Genomic DNA, 16221 nt, shown 5'->3' with positions numbered 1-16221 from the left:
CCCTGCAGCTGACTGACCCTTACTGCCGCACAATCATCGCTCGCCTCCGTGGAGAATCAGTTGTCCCAAACAGTCGCTTGCGCCGTCAGCTTCGTCGGTTTCGATTTCACCATGGAACACTTTACCGCGACGTTTATCACCCTACGGGTCAACGCTGGGTACCCGTTGCCCCTCGCTCCCTTCGTTTTAAAATTATGGAGGCTTACCACGACGACCCCACTGCTGGACATTTAGGCCACTTTAAAACTTACGACCGTATCAAGAGCCGCTACTTCTGGCCTGGGCTTTCTGCCAGCGTCGCCAAATACATTTCATCATGTCCGTCTTGCCAGCATCGCAAGCGTTCAACATCCCCTCCTGCTGGCCTACTGCAACCTCTACCTTGCCCATCTGTGCCTTTTGACACGGTCGCCATTGACTTATTTGGTCCTCTCCCTTTGACGTCAGACGGCAACCGTTTTGTTGTCACTGCCATCGACCATCTAACGCGGTACGCTGAAACCGCACCTCTTCGCTCCGGTGCCGCCTCTGAAGTCGCCGATTTTTTCCTGCGTGCGATAGTTTTGCGTCATGGTGCTCCTCGTATTCTCATTAGCGACCGTGGAAAGACATTTCTTTCTCAAGTCCTTGAGGAAGTACTGCGCGCAGCCAACACCGTCCATAAGACTTCTTCTAGCTACCACCCTCAGACCAACGGACTCATCGAGCGGTTTCATCGCACTTTGTCCGACATGATATCCATGTATATCGCTCCTGATCACCGGAACTGGGACAACGTTTTACCTTTCGTCACCTACGCCTACAATTCCGCTGTTCAGCGCACTACTGGTTATAGCCCTTTCTTTTTAGTTTATGGCCGTCAACCATCGACAGTACTGGACACTACTTTCTTCTCTGCTCCCTCTACGTCTGAATCTCTGGGCGAAGAGTTTGCCACTCGTATGGCCCAGTGTCGCCAACTTGCCCGTTTGAACACTGAAGATGCTCAACAGGAACGCAAAGCCCTGTATGATCAACGCCATCGAACTCCCTGCTTTTACCCCGGTGATGAAGTTCTCCTGTGGACACCAATCCGCATTCCTGGCCTATGTGAGAAGTTTATCCATCGTTACATTGGCCCTTATACAGTACTCCAACAAACGTCTCCGGTGAACTATCGCGTTATTCCCTCGCACACCGTCGCAGATCGACGTCGTCGCTCCGAAGAGATCGTCCACGCCTCGCGCATGAAGCCCTATGCCCGTCGTCCCTCATCCCTGTAATCAGCGACCAGGGTGGCCGCTCTTTTGTCGGGGGGATTTGTGTGAGCGCAACGCGTGAACTTTCACCTCTTTCATCTGTATAGATCCATCATCATTATCATTATCATCGCTGACTGCTGCTCGGAGCGTCGCGCGCTGTGTGCCAGCTGGCTCTGGAATAGAACAGACGTTTTGTGCAAGTGCTGTCTCACAATATATATATCCGGTATTTGTAGTAACTACCCCATATCCATGGATAATGAGGGTGCCACATTCTCGGTGAAGCAGAGAGCCTCTTATAATGTTTATGAGAAATAACTGTAGCATTACTCTGAACATCATGTTTTTTAGTCATTAGTTTATTGATGCTTAATTTATGGAACGGAAAGCGTGACAGTGGTAGAAAGGGCTGCGTGGCGTTACAAGTTTCCATGGGCATTTGTTCACTTGATGTGGTTTATTGGTGGTACCATAAATCTTTCAACGTGGAGATGATACCTAGAAAAATGATTACATGCAGTTCTTACCTTCAGCACACTCTATGGCTTCTTCTGAAAGGGCCATTGTCCAGGGTATGACTTTAAGCAAATCAGGTATTGCTTTGATCAGGTACTGGAGATAGGCTGTGCAAAGGGCTACAGCGATAAAGCGCTGCAAATACAAATCGGAGCTCTCTCATTCTCCCCTCCGGGAAACCAGCTTCCCCGTTCTCTACGAGCCGCTAGGCTGACGTCGGAGGAGGGACGACCTCCATTGGTCTGTCTCGCTGACTGATGGGTGAAGGATGGGCATACACGGCTAATTCTGTGTGCCGCTCGCTGCGCGCGTTTCCCTCGGCATGGCTGTACCGAATGCAATGAATGCAGCGGCGCGTGTTTCCTCGCCCATTTCGTTTTCGCACACGCAAAGTGCCATGCCCCACCTCCTACCAAATGCGGAGAAGAAAGGGGAATTTGGCTTGCAGAGGCTAGACAACTGGGCAGGAGAGTGAAAAATCTTTGCAATGGAACGGGAGGAGAGAAACACAACAGAATCGGATGATTGCGGTGGAAAAAGAGAGAAGGGAGCGGTTGCGTTACGTCAGTATACCTGCCAACCCTCCCAGTTTGCCGGGGAGACTCCCGATCGTTAACTGAACTTTCCAGTTGTGCATCCATAGCCCTATATATACCGATAAGTCGCCTCTGCCCGTGCGAGAATAGGTTTTGTGAAACTGGTGCCGCGGAATCTGCATTGTAATCTCCAGCAATACCATCAGCAGCCACACTATCGCCAATATAGTTTGTTAACCAACCAATTAAAGCCAAATCGAACGAAAGCTAAAGCATTCGTGGCTAGTTGCATTTGATGTTTCCTGTTTCAGCTGCCTGTGTGTATATTTAGGGTTAGGTAGGCCGCCTGTGTGCGGTGTACAGTGTAAAGTTATAAATCTCGCGTGCTTGAAGTCATGCACTATGAAAGCCTGAGAAGAGACATTTGCACAAGTTTTTGTGATATTGTACTTTTTAATTTCCATACTTTGTGACCTTGAGAAAAGGCACATTTTACACAATTTGTGAGTGCGACATCAGCGTGCATTTTATGGATGGTAGGAGAGTTGATTTGAAACTGAAACTAGAACTGAATTTCCCTCATCGATTTGCAACACAACTCTTCAATGTCTGCTGCTGGGGAAGGGACATCAGTCGTCGCATGTTTTGAACAAAGCTACACTGACAGATTCTTGAAACATTAATTGCGAACTGCCCCACGCTCCTTTGGTGCGAATAAAAAAAACTGATCTAGCCTTGTTGCCAGGTGTGCATAACCTGCATAGACATGAGCATAGTGGCTGGAAAAACGACCGTATTTGGTCATAAAAAGATTTAAAGCTGTCTTGGATGCCGCACAGGGTTGTTAGAATCATCCTAGCTGCACCAACTTCAAGCACTGTACTGCAGGCGGGGCAGCTTCTTCCGCTTCCTGTTTATGACGTCATTGCACCGAGCTTGGCGTCAGAATGGAAACAGGGTAGTGCAGGAGACTAATTTAGTCTTTTAATTGTGAGAATTTCGTTTGAAAAGACAGGTTTCTGCATCATGAAATGTGGAGATAAATGTGAGACGACCTAGTTGGTCGATTTTAATCAAGAAACAAAGTTTTCAAATATGTGGTCACTGTGATAAGTCCGTTGGGCTCAGCTGCAATGTTCTGTCAGAGCAAAGGCCAACATTCCTTTTGGCGAAATCACTCTCGCAGCCTTTTCTTAGTTGCAGGAGACTCAAAGTTATCGCTGTGTCTCGGTTCTGAAGCCAAGCGCTTGCTCGAAAATTATCCAGTAATACTGAAAATAGGGCTTGCATGGCGTACTGACTTGCAAGTTGGACTAAAATGATGAGGTTGTCACCAAACTGCACAGGGTATAACCATTCTTGCTGTTTTTTTGTGAAGCCAAGCCTGAGTAATTAACAGTCCTCTTGTGTCCACATCACCTTCATTGACAGTGAAGGCTGGTGTGTGCCCCTAGCACCCTCCGGTCACAGCAAAATGCTTATCACTGTATCTGCTGTATGATGATAGCGCTGAAAGGATGAGTGGCAGCGAATGTGGGAATATTGGAAGTGCTCGGGGTGTTTGCTTAGCTTGCATGTCTTGTCCTTTGTTGTCCCGGGCTCTGCGGTCTGGTGCGTGTGCTTTCGCCCTCACTGAATTCTTCCTGGCGCAGGTGGTTCAGCCAATGGAGGAAGAGAGTGTGGTGGGTGCCCCGTCGATTCCTCACCCCAATCGCCCTGGCTGGATCCACGAAGTGCGGGAGCCTCAGCGGCCACTGCGCCTCGAGCTGCTTCTAGACATGCCGCCAGCTGGAGCGGAGCTACAGTGTCGGCACGCCTGGAATCCCGAGGACCGGTCGCTAAACATTTTCGTCAAGGAGGATGACCGGCTCACCTTCCACCGGCACCCGGTTGCCCAGAGCACGGATTGCATCCGTGGCAAGGTGCGCAGTCCTTTGTGGCGGGTTGCATGTGACATGTGACAGCTGAGAAACGAGGTTGCAACATTTTGTTTACTAGGGTAGTATGTGTGAAGCTGGCTGTTACTTTTTGAGGCTAAAGCATTATAGTGAGAAATTTGGTAAAGTCTTGAACAGTTACAGTGAAGCAGGGCTGCAGGCTGGCTCAAATACCTTTGCTTACATAGTTGAGGCAGTGCAGGAGGCATCCTGTTTGAACCAGGTTCAAAAACTGGAGTATCACAATACAAAATGAAGTGGGAAGAAGGCACACATTTGGTAGATGTTTATTCTGGCAGGAATAGGTGTACGGGAAAATTAGCTGCTCTGGAAATTTCGTAGGATGGGCAGACGTGTCAAATATAGGGCATGCTTGATTGACATGATTGAAAAAATGCACTCTGCTAAAAAAGACGACGACTAAATACTTAAAGAACTGGACAAGCGCAGACTCCTGAGTTCTGAGTCTGTGCTTGTCCAGTTCTTTAAGTGATTAGTCGTTGTCTTTTTTTAGCGCAGTGCATTTTTTCAATCATGTCTAATTACCAACTCGCCGAACTTTCTACCTTACTCCAGTATGCTTGATTGAGGCATGGCACTGTTATGGTTGGGGTTGAACTTTTTTGTTGGGGAAAAAAGGGGGGGTAGGGGGGTTGTTAAGTATGACATATTAAATTTTCGAAGTTCTGTTCAAACGCAAAAGCTCGATATCCTTGTCATATATGCCACTGCCCCTTGTTTGGAGCTACAGCCGAAGAAAAAAATGAACAAAGTGTGGAAGTTAGGAGAAGGGTGGAACAGTGTATACTGTTAGATTAAGTAGCGCGGCTGTGCGTTTATTTTAGGTATTGTTTCCACTACCATGCACACCTTTGCAGCCTGGGAACCTTCAGGCTGTCACTGGACATTGCTTGTTGTCATAGCGCTGTTAGTTTTGCCGTTACATACTTACATAACATTGTTAGTTGCGGCATATGAGTTCACTCGAACCATATAGAGGCAGCATTAAACAATGCCTTGCTTTGGCTACCGCTGCGGTTTGAGCATCACTATTAACACGTAAACCATGTGCCTCATCACTTAACTTAGTGCGAAAACCTAGCTATAACATGGCAGCTCACCATTAACAATCAACCTCCTCTATTGGTTTTGTCCTCTGGTTTTATATTTAGGTTGTGCTACTTTCTTTATTGGCGGTAGCGTTTTGCTCGGTAGGTACAGAGTTAACGGCTATTTATGCATTAAGTACCGGAAAACTGAATGCTCAGTACAAAACAAAAAGCCGCGATATACAAAGCTCTTGACTTATTCATAAGAATTAGTACTTGCTGAAGAGAAACTGAAAACCCCAACCCCTAGTGCTGGGTTCGTCCTAACCTAGCATTGAGTATCATTTTAGGTCACATACAACTCACATTTCCTCTAGACTGCTGCATGGCCTCAATACTTCCTGAGCCTGAGGGAGGCCTGCAATAAACATGAAATAAATACAAATTTATTGCTGCTTTTGTGTAAGGCCATTGTTTTTGCCAAATAAGTGAGCTGGCTATCGTGCAATCTCTGCGTTGCTTGAATTTTATTCAGCCAGTTGTTTTATGTTACGTAAACAAGTTGAGACTTGAGTACTACTGTATAAGAAAGTATGGGGACACTTATGCTCCACTGTTAAGGGTATGACGTGATAGCTAGTTAACGGTTTCTGTCTGTAGCTCCCTTTGCTGCTCCTCGTTTGCAAATGTAGTCTTTGCTGCTCCCTTAATTCCCAATTTCTTAATTAGTGCCTGTAATACCTCACACATTCTTGATAGCATATAATCTAAAGTTACCCTGTTATGTCCAACTCACCGAAGAATCCGTGCTCAGCAATGTCATCTGCAAACTACCACCTGCCATAGCTTTGTTCGTAATTTTTTGCTTGAAACTGGCCTGTATTAGCATATTGTCACGCTTTAATGACATACATTAATATACTTCACTTATAATTAAGCTTCTACATGCAAGAAAAGACTTAAAAAAATATGTACATTGCTGCCGCTAGTCGTTCTGTTAAGTGAATCTCAGAAGTGCTAGACTGCACTGCTGTCTTTTTATTATCGACATCACTAGCTTCGGTTGAGTGAAGAGAAAAAAATGTTTCATTCTTTAAATTTTTTTTTTCTTCTCAGAAATGTAGATTTTACTTCCAAATGAACATTAGCATAGCCGCAGAGGGCTGAACAAACGGTCTTTGCTGAAAACAAAACCCGAATGGAGTTTTCAAAATCTATCCAGGTGGGCTACACACGGGGGCTGCATGTGTGGGAAGTCCGCTGGAGCACACGGCAGCGGGGCACGCACGCGGTTGTGGGTGTGGCCACCCGCGACGCCCCCCTCCACTCGGTCGGCTACCAGTCCCTGGTGGGTAGCAACCGTGAGTCCTGGGGGTGGGACCTGGGCCGTAACAAGCTCTACCACGACGTCAAGAACAACCCAGCTGTCACCTATCCCGGCGACTGGTGAGCGCACCCATCTTCATGTCTTGCTGTGATACTGTCGCAGCAGAAGCATTTGCACTTAATCTTGAAACTGCCTGGAAAGGGTTTCTGATAAAAAGTTTCGTTATTCTTTCCCAGCCAGTTGAAGTAAATGGCACTAACTGAAGGGCTAAACGGCAGTGAACGACACCATGCCTTCCTTCCCTTCCTGTTTTGCAGTATCTACTTTTCTATTTAAATATTAACTTAAAAGACAGGGTATGCTATAGCTTCGTGCCGAACCCCTGTTTTGTGCAAGCCTCCAGTGAGCTGTAGCTGTGCTGCATGTTTCTGTAGCTTCATCTTTTAATTGCAGCATCTGTGAGTGAGGGAGAGATGCAGGGACTTAAAGGAGTACAGGCACCTATTATTTGATTGTGTGTTTTATTGCTTGCAGTGATGTGCGAGATACTACTATGTGCATATGTCACCACTTGCTATTTGCTTGAGTCCACTAAATAATCTATAATGAAATTTTTTTACTCGCCTGTTTAGGTTTTTAACAGCTTTGTGATGGCTATGACATCAAAGTTAGATTTAGGTCACTTGAAGGATTGTTTGGTTGGTTGGTTATCCTATGTTTGCCATGTTAGCAACATTGAATACAAGATACATGGCTGCAAGAAGCATTCAGTTGCTAAGGACAACTTTTTCAGTCCCCGAGAGTAAATTCTCTCACTATTTAGAAGAGACACAACCCAGGTATACTCACGCACTGCAGCCGACGCATACCAACTCGTACATGCTGCACTTCAGATTCTCTTAGCTAAATTGTGTTGCATATCAGCATCCTTTTTGTTGCAATATGTCAGGAACTGAGGTGGAGTGCTTCCTCGTGATTGGGAAGTCAAAACGACCTCGTTGGTTCAGCCGCTGGCATCGCATTACTGTCCCCTACAAAGCAAACCAGAATGCATGAATGTTATCCAGCATTTTTAACTCCTCGCCATTCAAATTTGATCACAAGATGAAAGCTCAGAATCGTGATGTCCTTCTCTTTGTGGACAATGCTTCTAGCAGCACCAAATTCCCCGTGCTCAGAGCCATCAAAGTTATTTTTTCCTCCAAACTCTACACCCTACCTTCAACCAATAGACAAAGGCATTATACACTCTGTCAAGTTGCTGTACAAAACAAGGTTGGTAGAACGCCTGTTGCTCGACAGGCAGCAAGACTGTACAATAGTAGTTGATGTGAAGTTTGCTGTTCAGGTGATTTCAGATGTCTGGAATGTCCTGAAGAGCGAAGCTGTGAAAAACTGTTTTAGACAAGGAAGCTTTAAATGTGATGACACAATGTAAGAGGAGCCATATATGGATACTGTGGAAAGCTTGGGCGAGCATCCAAGAGACTGCTGATGTACAAGAATTTTCCCGAAGAGCTTACAGATTATGAAATTCTCGTGCAAGTAAATGGCACATGTGCCATAGACGATAAAGCAGAGGAAAAGAAGGAGGACGATAACAACGAGGACATTTCAGAGGAAAAAATGTCAGCATCTGAGTGTGATGAGCATGCAAGAGCACTTTGAAGGTATTGTGAGCAACAGGAAGGCTTTCAAAGCGAAATGCTTTACCTGCAGAATTTGGGAAGGAATACACTCTGCACTCAAAAAGACAGGCTACATAGTATGAAGGACTTTTCTTTTTAGCCTTCATGAAAAATATCCTGTTAATGCGTGAATGTATTTATATGCTGATGTGCAATGAACTGACCAACACAGTGCTTTTAGAATTTTTGGTTACAAGAGACATCTTTTTCGTGTCTCTTTAGTGTCTCTTGTAACGAGGTTTTACTATACATCCTCTTTGTTAGCACTATGCATGAGTGGTCAGAAAAACGTGCATGTTCCATTTGCGCAGTGACGCTCTGCTGGTAACATTGATTGGCAGTTCCCACAATTTTCGATACACCTGTAGTGAACAAGAGGCATTGAAAGACTGTGCTGTAGACACGTGATGGGGTCGTCCTGACTGCCGGACGGAGACGCAGATATGGTGTTGTGGTACAACTGCATTTTTGGGACATTAGTAATAGACCACACTTCTGTAATTGGTAATCTGCTTTCACCTAAGTTTTGCATGCCCCCCTAGTAATGGAACTGTCAGAGGGAAATGCCAAGGTAGTTACCGTGGCAACTTCATGTGTATCTTTGATGCACTAGCGTGCAGGCATAGATTAACGCTGTCTTACCAAAGACTAGTGACGCCATCTTTAGGGCGAAGCTGAGTGAACTTGACTACTATAGAAAAAGTTTATTGTTTGATATATGGAACCTATTTGAAATAAATTACATGGTGGCCAGTTATTACTGAAGTGCCATGACAAGAAAACAAATGTTGGATGCTTGGAATGCGTGGTGAATGAAAGTAACATGACGGATGCAAAAAAGGAATGCAAAGCGTATTCCTCGCATGGTGCTTTCCTTGTGCACTCTATCTTTCTTCCTTTTTTAATCAGCTCGCAGTAATGCACCTTTCTTCTCTGAGTTTCCTTTTTCCATACACTAAGCTTTGGCCTTATGATGTTCTGAATCTGTGGAAGAAGACAGTGAATCCAGAAGTCCAGAAGCTAAAAGAAGTTGTGGCCGTAATGCTACATATGTTGTATATCTGTTTTTCCTCTCAATTGGCTGAAGTACTTTTTTTTAAAAACCATTGTAGAAAATGTTGCGGGGTTATGAAGGACACATTATGCATGATGAGTACTTTATTTTTTATTTGTTTGTACAGATCCTGAAGGGATTATAGCATGGGGAGTAACAAGAAACATTTTGTATGGTAGTGAGACCAACAAACTAAAAATTGAATGGCAAAGCATAATAAAAAAAAAATGCTCAAAGGAGACATTTGTTTGCTGCTTCACACTTCTGATATAATTGTACAGAATCAATTGATTATTTATAATTTGAGTTGAGCTCATGAAATTCTGCTTTCATCTTGAAGGCATGATATAGGGACCACTGGTTGTAAGCAGTTTACCTCACAGAGGTAAACTTGCAGAGATACTGTAGGTGTTTGTTGAAAAGGTTCCACGAAGTGTAAAGAACTCGTAGCTCTGACCCACAAGCGTGTGCCTTTTATGCTACATAACTAGGTGCAGCTTAAAAAATTTTTGGGCAGATGCAGGTGCATTTGACGTGAATGTTATTTGGTCGATTATGTGGCTGTGGGGGTCTGCTGCCGTGCATGATGTTGTGAATTTGCTGCCGTTTGCGCTATAGCTCGATATTATGGAGACTTCCTCTGGAGCGTCACGCATAGGTAGCGGCGACCTTCTTGGGATGCAGATTGCAGTAGATGCAAATTACATACCTCGTGCCAGCATTTTGACGACTAGCAATGGTTGCACGGGGAATGGCAGCAGCACACTGGTCAAAGCTGGATACTACAGTTGAATCCCGCCACAACGAATACCGCCACAACGAAATTTCCGCGACAACGAATAATTTTTTATTCCCCGCGAGTATCCTATAAGAATTAATGGCCTAAATTTCTCTGCACAACGAACCATTTTTGCAGAGCGTTTCCGCTTCAACGAAATTTTCGCGTTCAAAATCGAAACCGAAACTAGTTTTATTGGCGAGAAGTCCAAGTCAAATCCAAAGCCACATTAAGCATGAAATCACGTGATTGCAGTTCCGCCATTTTGGCTTTGTGTCGTGGTCGCGTTGTTCACTCGCTGCCTTTCTCTTCGACAACGACGAGTTTTCATCCGCAGGACACGATGGCAACGCAAGTGAAAAAACGCAAAACTCTTTCCCTTGAGCAAAAAGCTCAAATAATCGCCCAAGCAGAAAGCGGAAGGAAGAAAGCGGCAATTGCTGAAGACTTCGGAATTCCTGCAAGTTCGCTGTCAACGATTCTAGGCAATAAGGACAGCGTGAGAATGGCACTTGCTTCAGGCACATCCTCGAAGCACAAAAAGGTGACGCGGCCCCTCCATGAAGAGTTGGACAAAGCAGTGCATGCGTGGTTTGTGGAAGCACGAGCCAGCAACGTCCCCCTGTCCGGAAACATCGTCCAGCAGAAAGCCTTGAACTATGCATGCCTACTTGGCATTGATGATTTTAAAGCCAGCATTGGCTGGCTAAACCGTTTCAAGGCCCGCCATAACATCGTTGGAAAAGTGTTGTGCGGCGAGTCAATGTCAGCAGACGTGGACGGAGCAGCTGCTTGGAAGGCGAGTAACATGGCCGGAATTTTAAGCAACTTCGCGCCTGCAGACATTTACAACGCCGACGAGACCGGGCTATTCTACGAGATGTTGCCGGCTAGGACGCTCGACTTCAAGGGGCAGCGCTGTCACGGCGGCAAACACAGCAAAAAACGCATCACAGTGCTGCTTTGCACAAACATGGATGGCTCGGACAAGCGTCCGCCGTTAGTCATAGGCAAAAGTGCCAAGCCGCGCTGTTTTAAGGGAACTCGTAGCCTACCTGTGCAGTACAAGGCGAACAACAAGTCATGGATGACCCGCGCTATTTTCACCGAGTGGATGATGGCATTCGACCGCGACATGAAGCGGCAGGGCCGTAAAGTTTGCTTGCTTTTGGACAATTGTTCAGCGCATCACTCCGACGAAGTCAAGCTCACTAACACGGAGCTGAGGTTTTTCCCTCCCAATTGCACGTCTGTCTTACAGCCTCTCGATCAGGGCGTGATTCTTAGCCTGAAGCGCGCTTACCGCGGGAGGTTAATTCAGCGGCTGCTTTTTAACACTGAAACCGGCCGAGACACGAAGGTGGACTTGTACGTGGCACTGCAGATTATGTCTGCTGCCTGGAGCACACTGGGGCGCTCAGTAATTGTGAACTGTTTCAGGCACGCCGGATTTGCCGAAGGTCGACCCGTACACTCTGCTGGCCTAACACCAGGCGTTACAGACGACGACGAAGAGGCGTCACCGGCTCCGGGGATCGCGGCCGCCTGGAAAACGCTGGGAGAAATAGGAACCGTGCCGCCTAATCTCGAGCTCGACGAATACATCGGCGCTGACGCTTGTGTTGTTGTTCACGAAGATGTGAGTGATGAGCAGATCATAAAAGCTGCCCGGAATGATAAGGACTCTTCCGATGAAGAAGACGACGACGTACAGGAAGCGCCGGCTGCGGCAACCGCCGTACAGGTGATGGACGCTTTTGATGTCATCAGGAATTTCGTTGCTGTCCGAGACGACGATGTTGCAATGGGTTTGCTGACCGAGTGCGAAAATCGCGTGACGGTGTTGCTCGCCGTGAAGCGTAAGCAAACCAAGCTTACAGATTTTTGGCATTAAACGCCTTTGCTGCTGCTTGGGCAATTCTTTCTGCGTTTCACGTCAAATTTTTGCGATAACGAAGTTCCGCGAGAACGAATTTTTTTTCGTGCATCGTGAATTTCGTTATAGCGGGATTCAACTGTAAACTGTTTCTCGGAGCTTGAATGCCACCATGTCCGGCAGCTCTTAATGCGTTGCATTCGTGCTGACACCATGTATGCTTGTGAACGGCGCAAATTTTTTCGGTCCTACTGTCTATGCGATTCCATCGTCTCTATGGTGCTAGCACGGACTATAGAGAGCGTGGAAACAAAACTGTGCAGGGGAAGGCAAGGCAGAGTGCGGGAAGCTCTGTGCAATATATGATTGTGCAGATCGGAAGACCAAAACGAAAGGTGCAGATGACAGAAAAAAAGACGTGGTTTCCAAGTGCGAATAGACAGTGATTGTGAAGAAACGAAATGGCCATTGCCAAAACAGAGCAGAAGTTCACACATACTGTAACTTACTCACTCTGCTATCTTCTTTATGCTGACAGCTGCTAAGGCAGACAGAAAGCCATCGCTTGAAGTTTTGAATGTTCTGCACATGCAGAATGATCATAAGAGCCACAGAGCCTGTTCGGAGAAGCATGCCATACCAAAAAAAGAAATTGAAAAAAAAAAAAAAAAGCACAACATGTACTGCATTTTTTAATTTGTTTTTTTGTTGTTTTTTTTTCCCCCCACTGTATTTGGCTGCTACATTTCCCAGTTACATTTCTCACCAGATCATGGAGGGGGATAAAGAAAAGGGGAATGTAACACCACGCCTCTACTGTATGCACTTGGTGTCTTGCACCATGTAGCTGTTGTATTCTCTACATAGAAAAACAGTATGTTGAGTGCAGAGCTGGAAGAGTAGGAACATATTTTGAATGAATAAAACCGGAGACAGATGCAGACACAGAGAGGCATACAGAGCTCCCGATTTGCCATGAGTACCTCTGCGTCTGCATCTTTACGCTGGTTTTATTAAAAAACAAAATTGGCGGTCTGCCAAAAGATTAGTTGGAAGCATTTTTTGAGCTTTGTAAAAATGTTTTGATAAGGGTACTGCCCTTGTGACACATCTAAAGATGGACTGTAAAACAGCACTTTTAAGAAATGTAAAATCTAAATTGCTGTAGGAAAGGAAAGGTGCAGTATCTTTCACACTACCTAGTGGACACATGAAACCCACTTTAAGGGAAGGGAGGAAGGTGAGAGTGGAAGAAGAAAGAGAGAAAGAGGTGCCGTAGTGGAGGGGCTTGGGAGTAATTTTGACCATCTGGGGATTAATGTGCACTGACATCGCACAGCATGCGGACGCCCCTCCGTTGCGCCTCCACTGAAACGCAGCCACCAGCGATTGGGTTCGAACCTAGGTACTCCAGTTCAGTAGCTGAACGTCACAACAACTGAGCCATCGTGGCAGGTACACTTTTCAACAGTTATCGCTGCACTGGATCATTGGCTTTTGCATTTGACTGCTGTGGTTAAGGTCGGGGATTAGGGTTTCATTTTGAAGTAAAACGAAAAGTTGCCCATGTGTTGTGTGGTGTCGGCGTGTGTGAAAGAACTTGAAATTGTCGAAATTTATCTTGAGCTGTCCATTGCAGCGTCACCGTGGCTTTGGGATAGTAAATCTCGTAAACGAGTTCTTTGCCGCGTCACCGTGGCTTTGGGATAGTAAATCTCGTAAACGAGTTCTTTGCATTTTGGTGTGCCTGGCATGCTTGTTGAATAAAGGGTGCTGCTAAGCTGCTTTTTTTTGTCTGACCTGTAAAATGCAGCCGGCCGGCCGACGAGCTCTTCTTGGTGCCAGACGCGTTCCTGGTGGTCCTGGACATGGACGAAGGCACGCTGGCCTTTGTGGTTGAGGGCCGGTACCTCGGCGTCGCATTTCGAGGCTTGCGTGGCAAAAAGCTGTACCCCGTAGTCAGCGCTGTCTGGGGACACTGCGAGATCACCATGAAATACATCGGCGGACTCGATCGTAAGTGCCCCTTTTGTGAACAGCCTCTCTCTCTCTCTCCCCCTCTCTCCATCCCCACCTGCTGGAGTGACTTCAACTAGCATCAAGTTTGCACCATTGCTCTAGTAGAATCTTGGTGATACACAATACACATTGGTGTTGTTATGAATTTCGGAACGGGACAAATTTGTTTGTACAACGATAAAGGTCCTGCCATTCTAATTGCGGTGCCAATGCCTCCAGGATTTGCAGCACACCAGTTGCATCCCTAAGATGTTGGTCACAACAAAAGTTGTATAGCTAGTGTATCACGTTAATGTATAGTTATTGTCATATGATGCACAGAAGGCATAATATCTTCTGTGCAAAATAGTTTGTAAGGCATTGCGTGATGTATTTATGCTTCTCGTCGAATTTGCTAATTTCGCAACTTTTTGCTCGTCTCTCTGTTGTTATTCATTTGCTGAAATGAACGATGTCATCACAAATTCATACAAACCTTTGCTTCACACTAAGAAATAGAATACAGTCGACGACTGATTTTTCGGACTCTCAACAGACCACGAAAATGTCTGAAAAATCGAGCAGCTCGAAAAAACAAATGTGCATCAAAAAAAGCTCAATTTATTGCCTATTATTCACTTGAAGGCCGTAAAAAGTCATGAATGCTTTTCTGCACCACGCTCCGCTTCCGTGCTAACAGGTCTACCTGAATTTTGCTTGCATCAGCTCAGCTTGCGTCGGCTGCGCTGTTGCAGGTGAGTCATCGTTGTCGTCGCTCTCAGACTCCACAAACACTTGGCGAATAATTTCTACATCTGTGAGCCCAGCGCACAGTTCCAACTCGTGGTCCACGTCTGTGAACTCGGAAAACGAGACGGCCGATGGAATTTCAACACCAGCAGTGCGAAGGTCGTGAATGAGCTGCTCACTGCCTGACAGCTGCTCGACAACGCTCTCCTCGTCCAAGGCAGCCGACTCATCATTCAGTACAAATTCCACGTGGCGGAAGCAATTGTGCAGCGTTGTGGGTGCTGCAGACTTCCACGCATCAGCGAGCGTGCTAAGTGCTCCAAGCAAATCGACAGAGTAGGTTTTTCCACTGTCGAGGCACACCACAACCACTAACCACTGGATCACAACACCGACTCCGTTGAGTGCCTTCTCGCTGCCGCGTTGCACGCAAAAAAAAAGTCCTTATAAAATCCGGAAACAGCTTCTTGAAGAACTACAACCACCAACTACCAACCACTGGACCACAACACCGACTCCATTGAGTGCCTTCTCGCTGCCTCGTTGCATGCAAAAAAAAACAAAAAACAAAAACTCGTAAAATTCAGAAACAGCTGCTTGAGGAACTGAAGCTGATTCAATTAAATGAGAGCCACAGTAGCGACAGAACGTAGTTCTCTCATCAGTACGACCACGGCTAGGCCTACTCGTTGCGCTTGGCAACGCACTTGAAACGCACGGCAAACACACAGAGGAATAGGCAGTTGAAGTGAAGGAAGTTGAAAAGAAAAAAAAAGCACACCGGAGGCGAGCAGCGACGTCCCAGAAATGGAAGCTGCTAGGCAAATAATATAGCCTCGATCCAGCGTCAGTTTAGCTGAGGAGCGGCACGCAAGGCCGGCAATGGTTTCGAGGCTATCGAAGGAAAGAGTAAACAAACAAGATGGTGGCGACTTCGCTCAAAATGTGTGGCAGTTGGCTCGGCTGACGCTTGGAATGTCCGAAAATCGAATAGCCCTCCTTAGAGTGTCCGAAATTTTGGGCAGCGTAATACATTGACTAAGGTATGTCCTGGGGCCTGAGTAATCAAGCATGTCCGAAAAATTGGGTGTCCGAAAAATCGGTCATCGACTTCAGCATTAAAGCATCCCGACACGCGGTGGGCACAAGTAGGTTAGGCGTGGTTTTTCACATTCTCTCAGTCTCTTCATTGCATCATGTCACATTACAGATGAACTAGCCGTTTTCTTGGGACCTACCGGTACTGTACAAATATCCAGAGAAAACAGCTGAAAAGTCAGTTTGAGATTCTCAATTAGTGCTGCCATCTGATCACCTCGCTCTGGATATCGGCCAACACTGAGCCGTAACACTGAGCCGTCACCGTATTACTGCAGCTCGCTGCGATCATTGACAAGGTTGCACTTTGTCGAGCTGAACCGTGAAGTTAGAGCTCTGTTACTGTTTACGTGTTTCACTTTTCAGGTAGGAA

General features: G+C 46.1%; 1 protein-coding gene across 2 annotated transcripts in view; it reads left to right on the top strand.

Annotated features, from left to right (window-relative positions):
- Window positions 1-16221, top strand: part of gus (splA/ryanodine receptor domain and SOCS box containing gustavus) — a 56486-nt gene that overhangs the window by 36501 nt on the left and 3764 nt on the right. For both annotated transcript variants that reach the window (XM_084598774.1, XM_084598775.1), the window contains 3 exons: window positions 3946-4215; window positions 6502-6725; window positions 13816-14018. In XM_084598774.1, coding sequence (XP_084454900.1) covers window positions 3946-4215; window positions 6502-6725; window positions 13816-14018 — 697 coding nt within the window. The remainder of the gene's footprint in view (window positions 1-3945; window positions 4216-6501; window positions 6726-13815; window positions 14019-16221) is intronic.

This window comes from Amblyomma maculatum, chromosome 3 (genome assembly GCF_055883805.1).
Source record: "Amblyomma maculatum isolate TAMU_Amacu chromosome 3, ASM5588380v1, whole genome shotgun sequence".
Lineage (NCBI taxonomy): Eukaryota > Metazoa > Arthropoda > Arachnida > Ixodida > Ixodidae > Amblyomma > Amblyomma maculatum.
The sequence above is the reverse complement of the archived record's forward strand: the minus strand, read 5'-3'. Positions and strand labels throughout refer to the sequence as shown.